Here is a 20,376-nt window from a genome sequence, read left to right as displayed (position 1 = left end):
CTAAAGGAAGAGTCAAAAAGTCCACATCAACAATAACAGTAAAAAAAAAAAAAGAAGACAACTTCGGTGTTTTCCAACTAAAGTGCCAACTTCTACATGGCATGACGTGGATTGACATCAAAAGTTGTTGTTGTAAATTTGATAACAACTTCAAATCTATTTTTAGTAATTAACAAATTTTTTTTTTACCATTTTGATTGTTATTTTTTATTCTAAAAATCATCTTAAACTCTTGGATTAAAGCTTAAAATTTTTAACCTAGAAAATTTATTTTAATCAATAAATAATTTTTCTACTTCAACCCTTCTGGATTAAATTTTAGCACGAGATTTTAAAAGAATGAATTTAGGCTAATTTGTTTAAAATAACTTAAAAATAATAATAATAATGTAGACTATCCTAATTTAATTTTATAAACATTTCAACGTAAAAATAATAGATTATGATAAATATTGAAAAATTACTAAACCGATACCATGAAACTCATGGAACACTATGAATAATTTTTTTTTAATTATGTTAGCCGTTGGATTTAAATTTGGGCAGTAAGATTTTTTTTTTTTTTTTACCTTTAAATTTGATCATATTAGATCTCAACCATTGAATTTAATAAATTTATAAATATAAAACTGAAAAAAAAAGTGAACCTAAATCGTTGGATCATAAAACAGTCCAATGATCCAGTATCATCAGATGAAAGAAAGAGTCGTTGGGCTCATTATTGTGGCCTAAGAAAAAAAAAACCCCAAATCAACTTGTCCAAAATTTCTTTGGTTTGGTTCGATCAGTCATTTTTTAGGACTAAACCGTGCGATTTTATTGTAATTGGTATATTCTCAATTTTAGAGTAAAACGAATTCAATTCAGATTTCGAGTTTGAACAATGCAGTCCACCAACGACTCCATTTATTATTTCTCCTTTTCCGAATTGCTTTACACAGGTGCCGTATGCTTTTATTTAATTTTCTTTGAAAGGGTCATTTTCGATAAAAAGAAATCTCATAATTTGATTGGAATTATGAGTTTACTTGTTGGAGAAGAAAAGGCCCCTTCACTATGCAAGAGGACCAACCTATACTTTATTAACAAATTCAGACAGGCCAGAAATCAAACAATAAAGAATTTGTAAGCCCTTTCATGTGGTAGGTTGGCCGACACTCAAACGAACCACTTTATTTGTCAAGCGTCCTCAAAGAACATTGACATATGTTTTACAGCTGGCCCAACCATCAAGTAACTATCATAAAGATGTTGGCCTTATTTACAAGAATTTTTAAAATGATTAAAAACGTTTTTAGAAAAAATATTTTGATTCAAAAAATACTTGGAAGTGTTTTCTACAAAAAGCAACAGTATATGAATTCGTTTTGATATGTTTTTAAAATGATTGAAAATGCTTTTGGTGAAATTTTTTTTGAAACAATCCTTAGTAAAAATACGAATAAATCATGGAAAAACACTTAAAATGCTTCTTGGAAGAAGCACATAACTGGTGTTTTTTGTAGAAAATACTTAAAAGTACTTTTGGAACCCAATAATATTTTCTCTAAAATCGCTTTCAGTTATTTTAAAATTACATTCAAACGAGCCCTATGTCTATGTGTTTCTTCCATAAAGTACTTTAAAACTTTTTTTTCCCCCAAAAGTAACTTGAAATTTTACTAATGATCTGTTCAGAAAATATTTTCACTAAAAGCACTTTCAGTCATTTTAAAAACACTTTCAAACGAGTACAATATCTTTACGTTTCATATATAAGCTCTGCAATCTCCATCCCCATTTCTGTTGCAAAGAAAAATCGAAAGCAAGATGACACGAACGAACTCTTCCAATTGCCCTTTCGCTGCCTTATCTCCCGTAGAGCTTCAACGGCGGTTTTGCAACCGACCTTTTCCTGTAAAACAATTACATATTTCTGCCTAAGGAAGTTGTGGTAGATCGGCACGGATGAAAGGGTTTGTCTCCATTTCTGTTGAGAGCCACATTGGACAAGGTTTGTTATGTGCTTATATGATCTTGAGCTACTCTTTATATTGCCAATTAGTTTTATGGTGGAACCCCAATTTCATTATGGTATCATAGCGGGTTGTCCTCGTGTGAAGCCAAACAACCACACACGCTCCACGTCACCCAGTTGTTGTCCACGTGTAGAATTGTCCCACATCGGTGAGGGACAAAGTTTGCTATGTGCTTATATGATCTTGAGTTACTTCCCATATTGCCAATTGATTTTATGATGGAACCAATTTTATCAATCTCTTCCTCAATGGTTGAAGGAACCGTGGGGAGATCTGCTTCTCGCTGCTGATGTGCCCACGATAGCTTCCGCTTTATCTTCACATTGTGCGGTTCAACTGTCTGAGCGAATTGCAAGTTCTTTATAGTGTACTGGGCCAATACAAAACACATCATTTGATACTGTAACGAGTAAATTTTTGTTAAAACTCATTGAACAGACTCGTAATACGACGTGTCTTATGTTTTCGTGAAAATTACTTTTCAAATAAGATGATTGAGGGTCCCTATGATTAATGTGGGAATCTTTGAATCTAAATATCACATTGTCTAGTAATTATTTATACTGAGAATTTTAACGAAAAGTTCCCAGTACTAATCACTTTAACTAAAAATAATATTTTTATACTAAAAAGTCAATATTGATACTATTCACTTTACTTTTATTTTGTCTTTATCATTAAAACTCAAAGTTTTGAAATCATTTTCATTAGGTTTCCTTTATTTATATATAATCAGTATTCATCTGCATTTGTAGGTGATAAATTTTGAATTTTCCGCTTATGGATCATAAATAACGAATTTGATAACGAAGTTTTGTGGCTTTCGCCTGTAAAACCCCACTCCAGGTATCGTTTGGGTCAACCCGGACTCAAATGCTTTGGGCCTCTTTAATTGGGCCGTTATAGGCCGGAGTAGGGATCTCGAGGGGTACCAAGTATAAAAAGCCCGCGATAGGGTTTGTGAAGCGTGTTCTTCCCGGAAGCGTAAACAGGAAGAGAGAATCGAAGAGATCGCCATGGGGAGGAGTGAGTTCTTCTCTCTTGCTTTTATTTTATTTTTTTCTATAATTATTTCTTCATTCTTCGCACATCGATGTATTATACATGCACCTATCGAATTTTATATATAAAGATCTAATCGAAGTTACCATTTTGTTAGTGCTGGATGGATTTTCTGTGTGTTCTTAATCTGGAATTCTATGTGCTTAAACGAATTTTACGTGGATTTCGGTTTTTGATACCGAAATGGATTATTTCGTACGTGATTAATTTGTTAATACTGAGATTATTTGTTATTAAGATGCTGTATTTTCGGTTTGGTATGATTGATTTCTGTGTAGCATTTGGAATTGCTTGGTTGCGTTACAAGATCGTGTTTAGATTGGATATTTGAATACCCTTTTTCGCTATCATCATGTTTTTGTAATAATTTGGTTCTGGTTTGTGATGTTTTAGGGCCTGCAAGGTGCTATAGGCAGATTAAGAACAAGCCATACCCGAAATCGCGGTTCTGTCGCGGTGTCCCTGATCCCAAGATCAAAATTTATGATGTTGGAATGAAGAAGAAGGGTGTTGATGAGTTCCCCTTCTGCGTCCATCTCGTGAGTTGGGAGAAGGAGAATGTCTCGAGTGAGGCGCTTGAGGCAGCTCGCATCGCCTGCAACAAGTACATGACGAAATCTGCTGGGAAGGATACTTTCCATTTGAGAGTGAGGGTGCATCCGTTCCATGTGCTGCGCATCAACAAGATGCTTTCATGTGCTGGGGCTGATAGGCTCCAGACCGGGATGAGAGGTGCGTTTGGCAAGCCACTGGGAACATGTGCTCGAGTTGCTATCGGGCAGGTCCTCTTGTCTGTTCGCTGCAGGGATAGCAACGGTCAACATGCACAGGAGGCCCTCCGCCGTGCAAAGTTCAAGTTTCCTGGCCGCCAAAAGATTATTGTCAGCAGGAAGTGGTATGCTTTTTGTTATTTTTCCATCTATTTCTGCATTTCAAATTCAAGCATTGATGCAATTTGCATTCTTCTATATCGCATCCAACTTATAGAATTTAGTTTGATTGTGCTAGCAGGCGAGTTTTTATACATTTTAGCTCGGAAACTTTTGATTAAATTATGTTTGCTCTGAGTTACTATCCGCCTGCAATGAAACGAGAGAGTGTTTTTATTTGTCACACAACAATAGTTTAAGTTGGCATAAATTTGTATGGTCTTCTTTCACCGTTGTGAGAAGATGGAACCTCAAAGTTATGATTTACTCGAACGGAGAGTTGCAATTAGTTGTTAGGGACATTGTTTACGAAATAATCCTTCAGTTCTCATCGCCGATGTTTCTTGTTATCCTTTCTCTCAGGGGTTTCACCAAGTTCAGTCGTGCTGATTACGTGAAGTACAAGAACGAAGGCAGAATCCAGCCAGATGGTGTTAATGCTAAGGTAATACTTGTGCTAGTGTCTTGATACATTGTCATCATCTCATACATTCCGTTATTTGTTACACAAGTTACCAAAAGTTGAAATATGTACAGATAATGTCTTCTTCTCAGCAGCCTGCGTAACTAATGAGTTTTAATATTTGATTGTGCAGCTTCTCGGATGCCATGGTCCTCTGGCTAACCGTCCACCGGGAAGAGCTTTCCTGTCTGGACCCGCCTCGTCGACCGCTTGAAATACGATACTGCTTGTGTAGTAGCATTTATTTAGAACTCATGCCGAGTCTATCTTTCTGGGGTTCGTCTAGTTCGAGTAAACGGAATATGGTGCGTGGTATATGTGATGTGTGAAGGCTTGTTAGACTTATCATAACTTGGGATCCAAGACTCTTCTCCTCGTGTATACAATAGCCTAAACGGTTGTAATTGCTATATCTTGAGATCATTACCATATATAGTTTGGTCTGATAACCAAGTGGTTGGCTTTCGTATCGGAGTTTCGAATGCGATGTTCACTTGCCTGAAAGGAGTACATACGGAATAAAAAATTATGTGATTTCACAATACGATCTTTAATCTAATACTTGAAAAACTAAATTTAAATTGATTAGAATATAATTGATAAGTGGTGAAGTTGTATATGCATTTTATTTCTGACTTCTTTTATTCATAACCGACGAGTGTATAAGTTTTATAGAAATCGACAATAGACCAATTATTTTTGGTAAGCAAAAGTTTAGGGAGAGATCTTCAAGGACTCGCTTGTGGCAACTAATTGTGAGTTGTCATCGGTATAAATTTATGTAGGAATTTATAGACCGCATTTCAATAATAATTGCTAGCAACGAGACTCGAACTTTACTGGACGACGCACAAGGTAAAAACCTTACCAACCGCGCCAACCCTCGATGGCGACAATAGAACAAACTCCCAACTGAGCTCAAGTCCATTTGCAGGGTTTTTCATTCCCATTGAAACAACGGTTATCTACCAGAATCCATGGCGACTTCCCAAAAATGTCTTCACTGAAGAGAGCATAGAAAATTACCAATTTTTAATGGTGGGAAATGTGGGCAGGTGAATAAAGCCGTTAAATTTCGCAATCGAAATCCGAGTGAAGTCTGTTCGTTTGTTTAAGCTGATTTCAAATCCCTAATCGAACCCCAAATCACACAAACCCACAAAATTCAAATGTCAAAACCCTCGTCTCGGATCTTCGAAGGCCTGCTAAGATTTCACCGCAGCCAAATCTCAAAACCCTCATCTCGGTCTCCGCCTTCGTTGTCCTCCGCCAGGAGGAGCTACCACTCCAGCAATGGGCCTCCTCCCCAGTTTCCCTCTCACCCGAAAACAGTCCCCGGAGGCGGGGTTGGCAGATACTCGGGGCCGGGTATGGGCCTGGGCATGAGGTTTTTCTCTTTCAAGCCGTCGAATTTCAGCAAAATCGATGCTAAGAAGGTGTTTGATAAGCCGCTCTCTGCGGCGTCATCGGCTTTCTCGCGGTACCAGGAGGCCATTGGGTTGCAGATTGAGGCGTTCTGGAAGAGGAACAATCTGGTGCTGTTGGGAATTGGGGGAGTGCTGGTGTGTGCTTTGCTATGGAGGATGATGTTTGGGATTGCTAGCACCTTCATTGGACTCTCTGAAGGCATAGCCAAGTATGGCTTCCTCGCCCTTTCTACCGCCATTGTCGCCTTCGCTGTAAGTTCCTCTGAATCTCTTGCAATGACATAGAAGTAGCTGAGAATGTCAATCTAATGATTTAGAATTATAAGTTTATAAGTTCTATTGGGGGATGTATAATGATCGAATTCAGATTGCCTTCCAGTGGGTTCATTTTATACTGTTTTCGGGAATCTATGTATGATCGAAAGTTGAAGTCTTTACTTATAGGATAGTAGGAACTAAAATCTTGATATCTAATTATGCAGTGTATGTGAATTTCATGTTAGTGGACAATCTTGCTTTTGGTTATAGACTACTACTTGAGAGTTATGTGTTCTATCGGTACTTTTAGGGCCTTTACATCCGCTCGAGGTTCACAATCAATCCTGATAAAGTTTATCGAATCGCAATGAGGAAGCTTAATACATCTGCTGGGATTCTCGAGGTTATGGGTGCTCCTCTCTCTGGATCAGAGCTAAGAGCTTACATAATGTCCGGAGGTGGAGTTACTCTGAAGAAGTTCAAGCCAACTTTTAGGAGCAAGCGGTGTTTCCTCATTTTCCCCGTGCGAGGTTCTGAGAGGAAGGGTCTGGTTAATGTTGAAGTAAAGAAGAAAAAAGGCCAGGTTTGTGTTCGTGCTATGCTATGCTGGATGCTTCTAAATTTTTCTTTTCATAAGCACGTGTTTTTATTTCAATTTCTTCCTTGATCTCCTTGTGTGTACCAAATGGAAGTTGAAACTAAACTAATTTCATGCCACGGTTGATAGTGTGGAAAATGTACATTGCAAGTATGTTATTTTCTGTATCCACTATTGTGATGCTTTAGGTAAAAAGTTTCCTCGTTAAACAACAGACTGAGTGCCTTTCAAACGGAGCAGATTGAGTGCAAGGTCTGGGACATGACTAATCAAATTATGCTTTACATTAGTTAGTGTGTGGGGTGTTGAAAACCCGTATATTTAGGATCTTATGACTTGGAAGGGTACTTGGATGGCCAAGTTTTCCTCATTCAAGGGTGTTATCTTCTTATGCAGTATGATATGAAGCTGCTGGCAGTTGACATTCCCATGGCATCAGGACCTGACCAGCGCTTGTTCCTGATTGGCGATGAAGAAGAGTACAAAGTTGGTGGCGGACTAATAGCTGAGCTTAGAGACCCGGTTGTGAAAGCAATGGCTGCAACTGAGGAATTCGATAATCTTGATCAGATTGAAGAAGAGGAGGATGCTGAACAAGCACTTGAGGAGGCAGAAAAAAGGCACCGCGAAGAAATTGAAAAACTTGAAAAGAGCGGGTCACAGTGATTGTTTCTCTAGATTTTGTTCAAGTCCCTTCCATTCTCTTCTGTTTTGTTTTGATACAGAAGCTTGTAAATAACGCGCAAGTCTTCGGCCGTCAACTCAGATTGTTGGTGTAGGTTACCCTTGCATTGTTTTGCAGAGTTGAGTTTTACTGGTTTAATTTACGTTTGTACCGCAAACAGCCAACTTTGGAAATTTCAGAGTTATGATGGCCCCAAAGAGGGAAATAAAAATGACAGACTAACAGCTGAAGCAAAAAGCATGGCTTTGATTATTAGTTTCTCTGATTTTGTAATGTTTCAAAGCCTTGTGATCTCCGTTGTGTAATTCTCCAGCATTTTCGATTCGAGCTTTTGCTCAGTCATCAAATATAATTGATTAGATTATTCCTTTGAAGTTATCGTTGCTTCCATTTGCGAAGGAGTTACATGGTACAGTACTTTGCCGTGATGTACGTTCCATGTAAGTTGCTCTTCCATTGGTGTTTTCTGCCTGCAAAAAATTTCCTAAAGCTGTTGGGAGAAGCCATAAAGCACTTATAATTTTTTCATAAAATCAAGGTGGTCTTTGAACCGGCCCATGATCTTATAAAGTCCAATCTTAAATCTACTTCTGTCCTCAAAGCTCCTATGGTGTTAAACCTTAATACAAGAAGCTGCAAAGACTAATATACGATCAAAGGTAGAAATATCGCTTGTATTAAAAAAAAAAAGCATCTTCTAACATCTCGAGTTGAGAATTTTTGTCACGCTTTTTTATTCACGATTTTATGTCTTCATCGGTTCTTTCCCGCGTTCCTTTTTTTCTTGTTTTTATTTATTTATTTATTTTATGAAATCCACATTTTGACACCTAAGATTATTTTAAAGTCGGAGAAAAACTTCATCATGGACTTTCAAACCACGTGGCCCTACAACTAAGGTTCTAAAGTTTAGAGTAGGAATATCGCTTGTATTTACAAAAAAAGTATTCTAAAGTCCGAGAAAAACTTCAGGCTTCCGAACAACAAGTTCCATCCTACTTCGACTTTCTTGTGTTAAAACTTTGGCTAGTAAACACAAAAGTACTGTATGAACTTTTTTGAAAAGATTAGGTTATAAATTATTGGACAAATTCTTTACGGAAGAAGAACAAATTCTTTCTTTAATCTTCCCAAGAGCTTCTTATGCTTTGAAGAAGTTTTATAGAGATTGAATTTGGTATTTGGATATTTTTTGCATCAATGATCGGAACACAAAAAATAGCCCTCTCCTCCTTATTCTGCCCGTTGTCCGTATCCTTAGTATCTAAGGAAAACTAACGAAAATTGCTTGAAAACTTTGAGTTTTAATCAAAATGACAAAAGAGTGTTGTAAGTGAATAGTATTATGAGTGACTTTTTAGAGTAAAAATGTAGTTTTTCGTTAAAATAAACAGTACTGAAAGTGTTTCGTTAAAACTCTCTAGTATCTATTGCCGTAGTGCGGCAACCCTACTGAATACTCCCTCCAAAACAAGCAAGCCTGCAACTGCAAGTAAAATAACTGTCCCGCGACGTAAGCCTGTCCATCGCACGGGAGCGGTTAAAAGGCTCCTGTAATTTGGATGGAGCATATCATTTGTTGAAACGACAGCCGAACACCACCATACTATACGTCGCAGAGAAGGACATGGAACATCCTACGAGAACGGCAACAGCCAACTACTCATATAATAAGGTTAGTCTTACTCACTGACATCGATTTCAGTTTCACATCCCTTTCCTCGTCTTCAGTTCGTATGCTATGTTCCTCTTCACTCGTAAGTTGGACGTATGAGGTTTAAGCTTTTAGCTTATTTGAATGACAAGTTCAATACTTGATTATGAATGACGAGTTTGATATCTCAGTTCTACTCGTAGAACTACTAGTGAAGTTGTTGGGAATAACCTACTATACGAAGAGACAACTTAGCATGATATGGTTTCTGCTAAAGGACCATGTTTTCCATAAGAAAAGTTTCAGAAATTAACCTTTGATACTTTATCAAGGACCCTACTACCATGTGAGAGTTGAAGAATTTTCGTTGTTTATGTTTGACATAATTAGTGTTTTGAATCTGCTGGTGTTGGGTTTGAAGTCAAAACAGGGGATAATTATAATTATCATGCGTGATAATTCATCATTCCACCCCAGATCAACATAACAAATTTCCCTTTAGTAATTACAAGGGCTAGGTTTTAAGAAAATTTGTTCTCTTTCTACCTGTAAGGCTGTAAGTTGTTTGTAAGTATTTTTAAAATGGCTGAAAGCATTTTCATAAAACTAAGGACGCTTCTTACACCGTTTAAATAAGTATCTACCGGGTGCTCTTCGTAAAAACTTCAATTTAAGGTAAATTTTAACATATTCTAATAGAAAAGCTTTTTGAAATGGTAACTGAAGGTGTGTGACCTGAACAAGTTTTTGAAGGTATTGTTTGTGGACAAGCCTTCTATTGGATAAAGGCTTGGTTTTTATTTTTTTTAATTTTTAATTTTTTTTATTGGGACAGATAAAGGCCTGAGTTCGATTCTATATTTTAGTCGCATCTGATCCTCCCGCTTATTTTTTCAATGTGAGAACTGTCATAATCAGACAATCTCGTCAAAAATTCACTCTTTACGCAATAAGCGAGTTTTGTGCCAAAAATTGTGCAACAATCATTTGTCCCAACTCCTAACCAATACTATATAAAGTGACAAGTCAAGAGGCAGGACAATGAAATGAAAGCAGTTGCTCTCCAGTCCCTATCCACTCTACACACTCTCCACGGTCCTTATTTAGAGTGAAGTGTGCTTTCATGGATGCTGCTCCCCATTGCACTATATCTATATTTATTATATATTAAATCAGCATTTAGCTTTTCTGGTTGAGAAATATTCTGATTGCAATTTATACATGTAATTGCCGACGTCACTGTTGAAGAATAAATTGAACCTTCTATTTAAGTATTCCTACTCAAAATGCTTTGTTTCTGATTCATAGAATTTCATATTTAAGATGAAAATCGTTTGTATTATAAATCATTTTATAAAAATCACCTTCTGCAAAAAGTCGATTAAAGCTAAGGTCATTTAATTATCGAACTGTATAACAATAAATGAATGAAAATGGTAAAAGTATTACGAATTGTCTATCTATTTACCTAAAGTTGACTGACTAAACGATATTAGTTTTAATATCATTTTTTTTTGCATATATGATATTTACAGAGTGATTTATAATATGAACGGTTCAAATTATAAGCATGAATGTCTGTAAAAATCGGAGATGAAATTTTTTGAGAAACTTTCGTCATCCTTGAGTAGCCAAACATTGTTTTTTTTATTTTTTTATAATTATTTTCTTTATAGTCCATACCTGACATTTTTACTTCATAACTCCTGCAATCCAATCACCAATTCATTAAAAAAAATTCCGTTTCTCTATCAATTATTGTATATTTATTATTGTTTTCATTATATATTATAGGGGAATTTAAAAACAAAATTATTCCCGTTGTATTCAAATTATAAATTCATTTTCCTTTGGTTTTAGTATCTCAGCCTCTTCAGCCTCTTTAACTTTGCTAATTTTCTCACACCTTAACTTCCAAGTAGCACAGAAATCTGTGACAAATTGCTCAGATTTTCAGGTAGGTTTTTTATGATCCTCATGGGATTAAATTTTAGAGATTACTTCTTTTTCACAGTTCTATAGCACATCAGTGTATTTGTGTATTTCTGGCATTTTCCCTTCATGAGTCTACTTTTGTTTTGACAGATCTGTAGTAACACTTTGGGTTAAAATGCATGAATATTCATCGGAAGTCAAATTTGTCTGGTACGAACTTTTCTTTTCTTCTACAATTGTGTATCCGTATTAGCCTGTGATTGACAATTAAGAAAAAAATGACTCGTTACTTATATGGAAATTCATATTATTATGCGAGTTTTAACGAAAAGCCCAAGGTACTGTTCACTTTAACGAAAAACCACATTTTTACACTAAAAAGTCAAACCTGGTATTATTCATTTTACCCTTTATTTTGTCCTTATCATTAAAACTCAAAGTTTTCAAGCCCTTTTCATTAGTTTTCCTTATTATATATTCATGTTCCAATGTGCTTACTTTTGATTATTCAAGCATGAAACCTGCAACAAAAGGCAATTCAAGGCTTGTTTGGAAATGCAATTAAAATGATTGAAAACGTTTTTGGTAAAAATGTTTTTGAAATCAATCCTTGGTAAAAAATCAATTGGATCATGAAAAAGCACTTAAAAGTGTTTTTGAAGCTCAAAATCAATTTCACCAAAAACAAATTTCAATCATTTTAAAATAACTTCCAAACAAGCCATAAATCACGTAAAATTCCTGTATAATATCAAAGAAAACCTGTAACACACAAAAATACCTTCCTCTTATACATAATATTGAACTTTTTTCTTTTTCTTTAGGAAGATTATCTTCTTCTTGGATTCTATCCTTGTCACCACATTGCTTTATATATTTTGATTGCTTTTCCCACTTGTTTTTAAACTTTTAACTTTTAAGTACATAATTTTTTTTTTCTTTTAGGGAAAAAGGTGAGCTTATATTTTGGTTACCAACCTCTCTTTTCTTTGTTTGGCCTCTCTTTATTTCTTTTTTCTTTTGGCTAAAGATAGTGCACTTTGCTTTTTCCCACTTACAAAAGTTGGTAGGGATGCATTTTCCTTTTTCCCTTATATTTTTGAAGAAATTTTAATTCATTTAAACCCATGATTAATCCATCTAATGACAAAGATTATTCTTCACAAACCCATTTTTTGGTTTTAAACTTGTATTTTCCTAGTGAGTAAAATCAGTACACACGCGGGGAATTCCTATTTGGTAACATTTTCTAAAGCAATAAGATAAACAAATTTGATGAATTTATTCTCTTCAATGAGGGTGATCAAGACAGGCTAACTAGCATGTTTATTTGTCCCTAATGCAATCTGTCTCAAGTTATGTGAACTTTGCATGCTGAGTGGGTTGTCTTTTGTCACCTTTTTGTTTGGGTTGTGTTTGATCCAAAGTTTGAAATCGCTAAGGCATAAAGGGAGGCGTTTTGCCTAGCACAGCACTTTTCAAACACAGTTATGATCAATCCTCTTGGATTTCCCCAAGTCATTCAGTGGTTCTTTGCCACTCTTTGCCTTCCTAAACCCGAAATGTAGTCGAATTTTTGCTGCTATCTGCATCCTATCTGCATGTTTCGCTAACTTTGTTTTCGGGGTTTTCTAATCGTACCATTTGCATTCTGAGCAGATAACCATGAAGCTTCAGGTCTTCGTTCGCACGCTTATCTTCCTTTCCCTTGTTACGCCTTTCCCTTCCTCGGTTTTGTCTGACCTGAACTCAGATGGACAAGCCCTCCTCAACTTTGCTGGCACAGTTGTCCACACCCGAAAACTCAACTGGAATGCTTCCATACCAGTTTGCACCTCTTGGGTTGGAATCACTTGCAATTTAAACAAAACTGGAGTGACTGCTATCCATCTTCCGGGAATTGGACTTTTCGGTTCCATCCCTTCCAACAGTATAGGAAAGCTTCGTGCTCTTCGAGTACTCAGCCTCCACTCAAATTTCCTCTATGGAAGTCTTCCTTCTGATATCCCATCCATTCCTTCCTTGGAGTTTCTTTACCTCCATCAGAATAACTTCTCAGGAAAGCTTCCTGCCTCTCTGTCCCCCAACCTCATTGTATTAGACCTCTCCTTCAACTCCTTTTCCGGTAACATTCCACCAAAAATCCAGAATCTTACACGCCTCACTACATTGCGCCTCCAAAACAATTTCATCTCTGGAGCCATCCCGAATCTGAACCTCCCCGCGCTTAAGCTTTTGAATTTGAGCTTCAACAACTTGAATGGCGCGGTTCCATATTCCCTCGATAAATATTCCAACTCTTCATTTGTTGGGAATCCTCAGTTATGTGGGGCACCTCTCAACAATTGTTCTAAAAACACCTCCACTTACCCTTCTGCATCCCCTGCTTTCTTGCTACCCTCGCCAACCATCCTCAAAAATCACCATGCTACACTCATAAAAAAACTTAGCCCGGGCACCATTGTTGCCGTGGCAATTGGGGGCTCTGCAGTGTTGGTTCTTCTAGTCCTGGTGGTTGTCATATGCTGTTTGAAAAGGACTAACAAAGTAGGTGGCGGGATGTTGAAAGGGAAGGCCTCAGGAGATGGAAAGGGTGAGATGCCTAAGGATTTCGGAAGTGGAGTGCAAGAGGCAGAGAAGAACAAGCTATTCTTCTTTGAAGGGTGCCATTACAATTTTGACCTTGAGGATCTGCTGAGGGCGTCAGCTGAAGTTCTCGGTAAAGGAAGTTTCGGAACAACTTACAAAGCTGTATTGGATGAGGAAACAACGGTTGTGGTGAAGAGGTTGAGGGAAGTTGTGGTGGGGAAGAGGGAGTTTGAGCAGCATATGGAGGTGGTGGAGAGGGTAGGGAAGCACCCGAATGTCCTGCCTCCTCGCGCTTATTATTTCTCCACGGAGGAGAAGCTTTTGGTGTACAACTACATGCCAGCAGGAAGCTTGTTTGCTCACTTGCATGGTAATATACATAATCTAAATCCTAATCTCCATTTATAGTTACTTTGATTTGCAATGCTCCTATGCTTTTGCCTTATTTTCGTTGTTTCAATGGATTTATAGGAAACAGTGATATTGGGAGGTCTCCACTAGACTGGGATTCAAGAGTAAAAATTTCGCTCGGAATTGCCAAGGGACTTGCTCATATTCATTCCGTGGGTGCTAAATGCAGCCATGGCAACATAAAGTCCACAAACATTCTCCTCACCCAAGAACTCGAGGCTTGCATCTCGGACGTAGGGTTGAGTCCTCTAATGAACTTCCCTCCAGCCATGTCCCGAGCCATTGGATATCGCGCTCCAGAGGCAATTGACATGCGGAAAACCACTCACAAATCAGATGTTTACAGCTTTGGTGTGCTCCTCCTAGAAATGCTGACAGGCAAAGCCACGCTTGAATATCTGGGGCATGATTGCGTAGTTGATCTCCCGCGTTGGGTTAAGTCTGTTGTGCGCGAGGAGTGGACAGCTGAGGTTTTTGATTTGGAACTTCTGAAACACCACCACATTGAAGAAGAGATGGTGCAGGTGCTGCAGATTGCTCTGGCATGCGTAACAAAATTGCCCGAAACACGCCCCAACATGGATGAAGTAGTTAGAATGATAGGGGAACTCCGGCAATCCGACACGAAAACTAGGCCGTCCTCTGGGTCTGAATTTGATGTGCAAACCCCATGAAAAAACTTTAGTTCTTTTTTCTATTTAAGCACTGTCATCTTGTTTTTGGAATGCAATTGGAAATTTGGAAATAATGTTCAATGTTATTGTGTTTTCAGCATCACTATCTCCAACATTAAGTTAGAACTTGCATTGAGCAAGATGGTATATCGGTTATTACTCCGTATGTTTTTCTTAAGGGCTGGTTTGGTATTGTTGTGCTTTGAAAAAAAAGCTGCATCTGTTGTGCTGTGAGAATAAGCGGCTGTGAAATAAAGCTATAGAGTGTTTGGTAAACTTTTTTGTAAAAATGCTTTTGAAAAAAAAAGCAGTATTATAGTGTTTAGTAAACTTTTATGTAAAACAGATGTTAAAAAAAGCCGGTTTTTCAAAGTTGGGTTTTGCAGCTTCTTGTTTTTGGCTTTTTTTCACCCAAAACTGTGAAAAAAAGCTGAAGCTGAATGTTTACCAAACATAAAAAAAGCTGATACCAGCTTTTTTCATAATCATCTTGGTACCAAACCAGGCCTTGATCATACAAGTGATAATATTGAAGAGAGAAAACCGAACACAGAATCTCGGGTGAAGGGGTCTAACTCGACCCCCTAAAAATGGTATAGTCATAGTTAGGTACGTAGAGTCAAACGATTAGACATGAAATTACCTCCACATAACAGGACAACTAACGTAGTTGCTAACAACAAACGTAACAATTTATATTTTGCAAACAATTGGACGTACTAGGTTTGTTACACCATTGATCAATCACAGACAATCAATTTTTATCTTCTCATGATATTTCAGTTTGGTTTTTTACAACTGATCACGTTGTCATATTGTTGTTATGTTTGATCCAAATAAATTGTCCAAATATCTGATTATTAATGTGTTAATTACACCTACTTATATCACAATACAGCTTTGCTGCCGTTTCAGCAGTGTATAATTTTCCCATTTTTTCTTGAATCGACGTCCACAAATTAATTTTTTCTATCATAATCCCTTCCTTCCATCATCTTAATTAATCTTGATTCCTGGGTTTTTTTTTTTTTTTCATCATCCTCGGTCGCGGATTAGGCTTTAATCACCATGGAGATTAAAGCTTGTCTGAGGTAATTCATCTCATCAATCTAAAACCCTTCTCTTTGTTTACGTAATGTTGTTATTTAGATCAACACCAAATTAATACAAGAAAATGAGGCAATTAATCGAGGAATTACGAACATGATTCTTTTTCGGAGGATTTTTTCTTCGTGTCTATGCAAATTTAGCTAATGTCTCTGGATCAAATCAACACGATGGCCAGTCACAATTGCATATTTTGAATTTCTGACAAGGTTTTTACTTTTACTTTTGTAGATGTTTCTGGTAAATATATTCCCAGTTCATCTGTGCACACCCAATGGGAAGCTGCTGCTCTGTGGTAAGTTTCTTTATATGCACACAAGGATCATTTAAAACCATCCGATATAATTGGCCTCTTTCTGCATTCCATCTGAGGAAATGCTTCGATTTCTTGCAGTGTACCGGATATAATGTTGATGAGGTTCATCAAGAGGGTCATCATCTTGCCGGTGGAAATGTGCACCTTATAAAGACCATGGACGGTTGGGAGGAAAAGTTATCAGAAGCAATCAAGGATGGAAAGATTGTAAGTTTTTCGTGTTCTTAATTTTGTCATGAATTCACATAATGTACCTTTTCTACGCCGTGATAAAAAAACTTCAAATTACTGAAATTAGCGTCGTTTATGAACAAATTTCTAATCAGTTCTTGAGCCAAAGGAGAATTTTCAAACCAATATTGTCACAAAAATAAAATTTTTGCTAACCTTCGTGAGCCGGATGTAGCAAAAATCGGACTTGCTAGAGATAATGTGTAACCCTAAAGACAAATTTTCTCTCTCACGAGATCCTCTCTATTGAACTGTCCAACAGGTTGTTGCAAATTTCAGTGCATCTTGGTGTAGGCCTTGTCTTGTAATTGCACCAGCCTACTGTGAGCTTGCAGATAAATATCCTTCTACCTTATTTCTAACCGTGGATGTTGATGTTCTCGCTGTAAGTGCGAATGATTTCTTATTTTATCGCATATTTTGCGTAGAACAGATGTATAGAAATGCAGCTGCCAATGAAATTTTCCTTCTCGTTATTCCGGGGTTGCAGGAGTTGAGTACTTCATGGGATATAAAGGCCACTCCGACATTCGTTTTTCTTAAAGATGGAAGACAAGTGGACAAACTCATTGGAGGAAACAAGCCGGAGCTCCAGAAGAAGACAGCAGCCGTCGTGGCTCAGTTAGCAACCAAGTCTCCTACTTGACTCTATGGTGATGAATTTTTTCGTTTTTCTTTTCTTCGGGATATTCTCACAAAAGTCAATCCGGCCTCAATGTGTAAAATGATGTCCTACAAACTCGTTATCTTGATTCATTACATAGTTATATCATCATATCAGAGAATTTTTAGATCTTCTCTGTCAGGGGTACAGCATATCAATGTCGTTTTGTTGCTTGCAGTACAAGGTTGTTGGAGCTGAAGGCAACTCAATGCTATTTTAGTAACCCTAAATAGACAAATCTTGACACGCGTACTCCGACACACAGAAACAACTCATATAAGTTGATATTACATACAATTTGGAATCGAATGAAAAAAATGAGAAGACAATCGCAATCGGACAAAATTCAGCATTATTTGAGAGGAAATCTCTTAAGAAAAGAAGAAGTTACATACATCTGAATACGTTTCTTGTATGGCAAGCTTTTCTCAAACTATGTATTGGTTCAGCTTTGGCAATTGTGTACCAGACAAGAAAGAACAGAAAGAGACAGAGAGTTACATAGAAAACTTGTCCCAGAGATTAGTGTCCTCTAGGTACTAACGGCATTTCAAACAAATTAATCGTTGATCACAATGCGAATTTCTCGAAAATCTTCCAAAATCCAAAATACAACAGGGGTAATCTCCGCCCCCTTGATCTTCTTAAATCATCATTTCTTTAGCAAACCTTTCCCGGGCTCCCTCACTCAGTCGCCAAAAAAACCCAACTTTCTGCCATGGCGGATGGAAAAGAAACCTTCTTTTCGACTCTCGACAATGCCAGGACTCAACTTTACCATTACAAAGCGATTGTCATTGCCGGCATGGGGTTTTTCACCGATGCTTATGACCTCTTCTGCATCACTGCGGTCACAAAACTCATAGGCCGCCTTTACTACTACGACCCTTCAACCAACAAGCCCGGCGTTCTGCCTAACCACATCAACAATGCCATAACAGGGGTTGCTCTGTTCGGAACCCTAGCAGGGCAACTCTTCTTTGGCTGGCTTGGCGACAAACTTGGTAGAAAAAAAGTTTACGGAATCACATTAGTCACAATGGTGGGATGTGCTCTGGCCTCCGGCCTTTCCTTTGGCCACAGTGCTCAAGGTGTAGTCACAACTCTCTGTTTCTTCCGATTTTGGCTCGGATTCGGAATTGGAGGGGACTATCCCCTCTCAGCAGTGATCATGTCCGAATACGCCAACCAAAAAACCCGAGGCGGGTTCATTGCAGCTGTGTTTGCAATGCAAGGAATTGGCATTTTGGTTGCAGGAGCCGTAGCCATGTTCGTGTCCAAACTATTCTTGCTAGTCTACCCAGCTAAGGATTTTTGGACTAATCCTGTCCTCTCCACTCAGCCGGAAGGCGATTTTGTGTGGCGAATCGTGCTCATGTTCGGCGCAGTCCCCGCGGCTCTGACCTTCTATTGGAGACTAAAAATGCCTGAGACTGCAAGGTACACTGCCTTGGTTGCAGGAGATCAGGACAAGGCCAATGCAGACATGGCCAAAGTCCTCGAAAGGGACATACCGGTCGGAGAATCTGGTTCCAAAACCCTAGTTGATCCAAATTCCGCATATAAGTTGTTTTCTAGGGAGTTTCTTAGGCGGCACGGCACCCATCTTCTCGGCACCACCACCACCTGGTTCCTGCTGGACATTGCATTTTACAGCCTCCAGCTCACTCAGAAAGATATTTACCCTTCAAGTGGACTTTTACCTAGACCTTCCGCAATGAATGCAATTGAAGAAGTCTACAGGCTATCCAGTGCAATGCTGCTAGTAGCACTTTTTGCCTCGGTTCCCGGTTACTGGTTTACTGTGTTTACCATTGACAAGCTTGGAAGAAAACCGATCCAGCTAGGCGGGTTTTTACTGATGTCGATTTTCATGGGAGTTCTAGGGTTTCATTACGGAAATCTCAGGGGAGTGGAGTGTGAGGATAAACACTCCACCTATGAGTTCTGCAAAGGTCACACTAAATTGTTCACTTTGTTATATGGGCTGACATTGTTTTTCGCAAACTTTGGGCCCAACAGCACGACTTTCATCGTGCCGGCCGAGCTTTTCCCGGCTAGGTTCCGGTCCACATGCCACGGGGTGTCAGCGGCGGCGGGCAAAGCGGGGGCTATACTTGCTGCATTTGTGCTGCAGAGTTATACTCGTGAGGTTGAAGGGGTGCAAAAGGCGATCAAGGCGCTTGCCGTGATTAATTTGATCGGATTCTTCTTCAGTTTCTTGGTGCCAGAGACCAAGGGGAGGTCGCTTGAGGAGATTTCCGGGGAGGACAATGATTTCGGAGGCAACGGTGTGACAGCCGTTAGTGCAATTGAGAATGCAGCTGAAACAAGTGCTGCCATTGTTAGCAAAGATAAAGTTCCGGAAGCTGAAACGGGAATGGTTTAGAGGAAATTTTGAGTGTGCCGGAACACGGTCCAATATATTAAGTGTCATACTACAATTAGTTTGAAATTTTGTATTTTAAAGTTTTCAACCAATTATATTATCACCCTGGTATCAGACCGTCTTGCCGGCACATTAAAAAATATCTCTGTTTAGAGGCCTTTGGTGCCTTTTCTGATTTGTGTATTTTAATAAAGTCTCCTTTTCAATGGGGTTTATTGTTTGTTAAAAAAATGGGGTTTATCGTTTGTTAAAAAAAAAAAAGGGTTTATAGTTTTATAGTTTTCATGTCTTTCTCGTTTACTTAAAAACTAGATATCACAGTGACGTTATCTCAAACCAATTACGCACTGTTATACGTTTTAACTTTATCATATAATACCGCGTAATTCGCTTGAAATATCATCATAATAGCATCAATGTTCCATAGAAGTCCTTCTGTATAAGACCATCAGCTCCATGGAGTGCACAGATGAAATGAAAAGTAATATTAAAAGAATAAATCAAATGTGAAATTGGGCTTAAATTTGTAGCCTCCTCTACCATGGTCTCCTCACCCTTTTAAACATTAGGGAGCTACTTTTCGAATATTTCTTGACTACGGAGATTATTTATTGGATTTGACCTTCTATTTATACAAAAGCTTTTTCCAAAGCAGTCCTTAATTTCAAAAAATTAAGACATTATTTTTTTGAGTTGTTGGACTTATATTTTCAATTTAAATAAGAAGTTCTCAATATATTCGCAACAATGTATTTTCATAAAAATACTAGAGTGATTTGACATTGTTGTTTACTTAAAAAAAATTAAAATTATCAGAGCCGTTTAATTTTTAAACTCCCTTATCAATACTTATTCGTGTGAAAAATTGGCCAAGGTTTCCATTTTTGTTTTAGTTTTATCTAAGGTTTGGTTTTCTTTTTCACATTTTAGATGTGTTTCGAACGTGTATGAATTTTAGAAGAAACA

The 20,376-nt window shown here is 37.9% G+C and overlaps 4 protein-coding genes across 5 annotated transcripts; all 4 read left to right on the top strand.

Moving 5' to 3' along the window:
* Positions 1–2,893: 2,893 nt before the first annotated feature.
* LOC126629189 (60S ribosomal protein L10) lies at positions 2,894–5,014 on the top strand. Its single transcript, XM_050299129.1, has 4 exons — positions 2,894–3,044; positions 3,474–3,975; positions 4,373–4,454; positions 4,606–5,014. The coding sequence occupies exons 1-4, from the start codon at positions 3,035–3,037 to the stop codon at positions 4,684–4,686; spliced, it is 675 nt and encodes a 224-aa protein (XP_050155086.1). The 5' UTR covers positions 2,894–3,034; the 3' UTR covers positions 4,687–5,014.
* Positions 5,015–5,345: 331 nt separating this feature from the next.
* On the top strand, positions 5,346–7,695 carry LOC126629188 (uncharacterized). The gene is made up of 3 exons (XM_050299128.1): positions 5,346–6,151; positions 6,468–6,740; positions 7,152–7,695. Exons 1-3 carry the CDS (start codon positions 5,642–5,644, stop codon positions 7,419–7,421), a joined length of 1,053 nt encoding a protein of 350 aa, XP_050155085.1. The 5' UTR covers positions 5,346–5,641; the 3' UTR covers positions 7,422–7,695.
* Positions 7,696–12,159: 4,464 nt separating this feature from the next.
* Positions 12,160–19,425, top strand: LOC126629187 (low affinity inorganic phosphate transporter 8-like). Of its 2 annotated transcripts, none has more exons than XM_050299126.1 (2): positions 12,160–13,868; positions 17,765–19,425. In XM_050299126.1, exons 1-2 carry the CDS (start codon positions 12,695–12,697, stop codon positions 19,408–19,410), a joined length of 2,820 nt encoding a protein of 939 aa, XP_050155083.1. In that variant the 5' UTR covers positions 12,160–12,694; the 3' UTR covers positions 19,411–19,425. The 2 variants fall into 2 exon arrangements, with proteins under 2 accessions (XP_050155083.1, XP_050155084.1); XM_050299127.1 differs by lacking the exon at positions 17,765–19,425 and adding an exon at positions 14,090–15,075 and having other exon boundaries at positions 12,285–13,988.
* LOC126629190 (thioredoxin H4-1-like) lies at positions 15,547–17,150 on the top strand. Its single transcript, XM_050299130.1, has 5 exons — positions 15,547–15,794; positions 16,042–16,105; positions 16,205–16,333; positions 16,620–16,742; positions 16,848–17,150. Exons 2-5 carry the CDS (start codon positions 16,085–16,087, stop codon positions 17,001–17,003), a joined length of 429 nt encoding a protein of 142 aa, XP_050155087.1. The 5' UTR covers positions 15,547–15,794; positions 16,042–16,084; the 3' UTR covers positions 17,004–17,150.
* Positions 19,426–20,376: the final 951 nt, after the last annotated feature.

The sequence above is a fragment of the Malus sylvestris genome, chromosome 7 (assembly GCF_916048215.2).
Source record: "Malus sylvestris chromosome 7, drMalSylv7.2, whole genome shotgun sequence".
NCBI lineage: Eukaryota > Viridiplantae > Streptophyta > Magnoliopsida > Rosales > Rosaceae > Malus > Malus sylvestris.
This window is presented reverse-complemented; position numbering and strand designations above follow the sequence as displayed.

Coding starts and splice junctions, on each gene's coding strand:
- LOC126629190 (XM_050299130.1), top strand. CDS start 16,085: ATGGGAAGCTGCTGCTCTGTG. Junction 16,334..16,619: donor CAATCAAGGATGGAAAGATT/GTAAGTTTTTCG, acceptor ACTGTCCAACAG/GTTGTTGCAAATTTCAGTGC. Junction 16,743..16,847: donor TGGATGTTGATGTTCTCGCT/GTAAGTGCGAAT, acceptor CCGGGGTTGCAG/GAGTTGAGTACTTCATGGGA.
- LOC126629189 (XM_050299129.1), top strand. Junction 3,976..4,372: donor ATTATTGTCAGCAGGAAGTG/GTATGCTTTTTG, acceptor CCTTTCTCTCAG/GGGTTTCACCAAGTTCAGTC. Junction 4,455..4,605: donor CAGATGGTGTTAATGCTAAG/GTAATACTTGTG, acceptor TTGATTGTGCAG/CTTCTCGGATGCCATGGTCC.
- LOC126629187 (XM_050299126.1), top strand. CDS start 12,695: ATGAAGCTTCAGGTCTTCGTTCGCACGCTTATCTTCCTTTCCCTTGTT. Junction 13,869..17,764: donor TGAGCAGCATATGGAGGTGG/TGGAGAGGGTAG, acceptor AAGAAACCTTCT/TTTCGACTCTCGACAATGCC.
- LOC126629188 (XM_050299128.1), top strand. CDS start 5,642: ATGTCAAAACCCTCGTCTCGGATCTTCGAAGGCCTGCTAAGATTTCAC. Junction 6,152..6,467: donor CCGCCATTGTCGCCTTCGCT/GTAAGTTCCTCT, acceptor CGGTACTTTTAG/GGCCTTTACATCCGCTCGAG. Junction 6,741..7,151: donor TAAAGAAGAAAAAAGGCCAG/GTTTGTGTTCGT, acceptor CTTCTTATGCAG/TATGATATGAAGCTGCTGGC.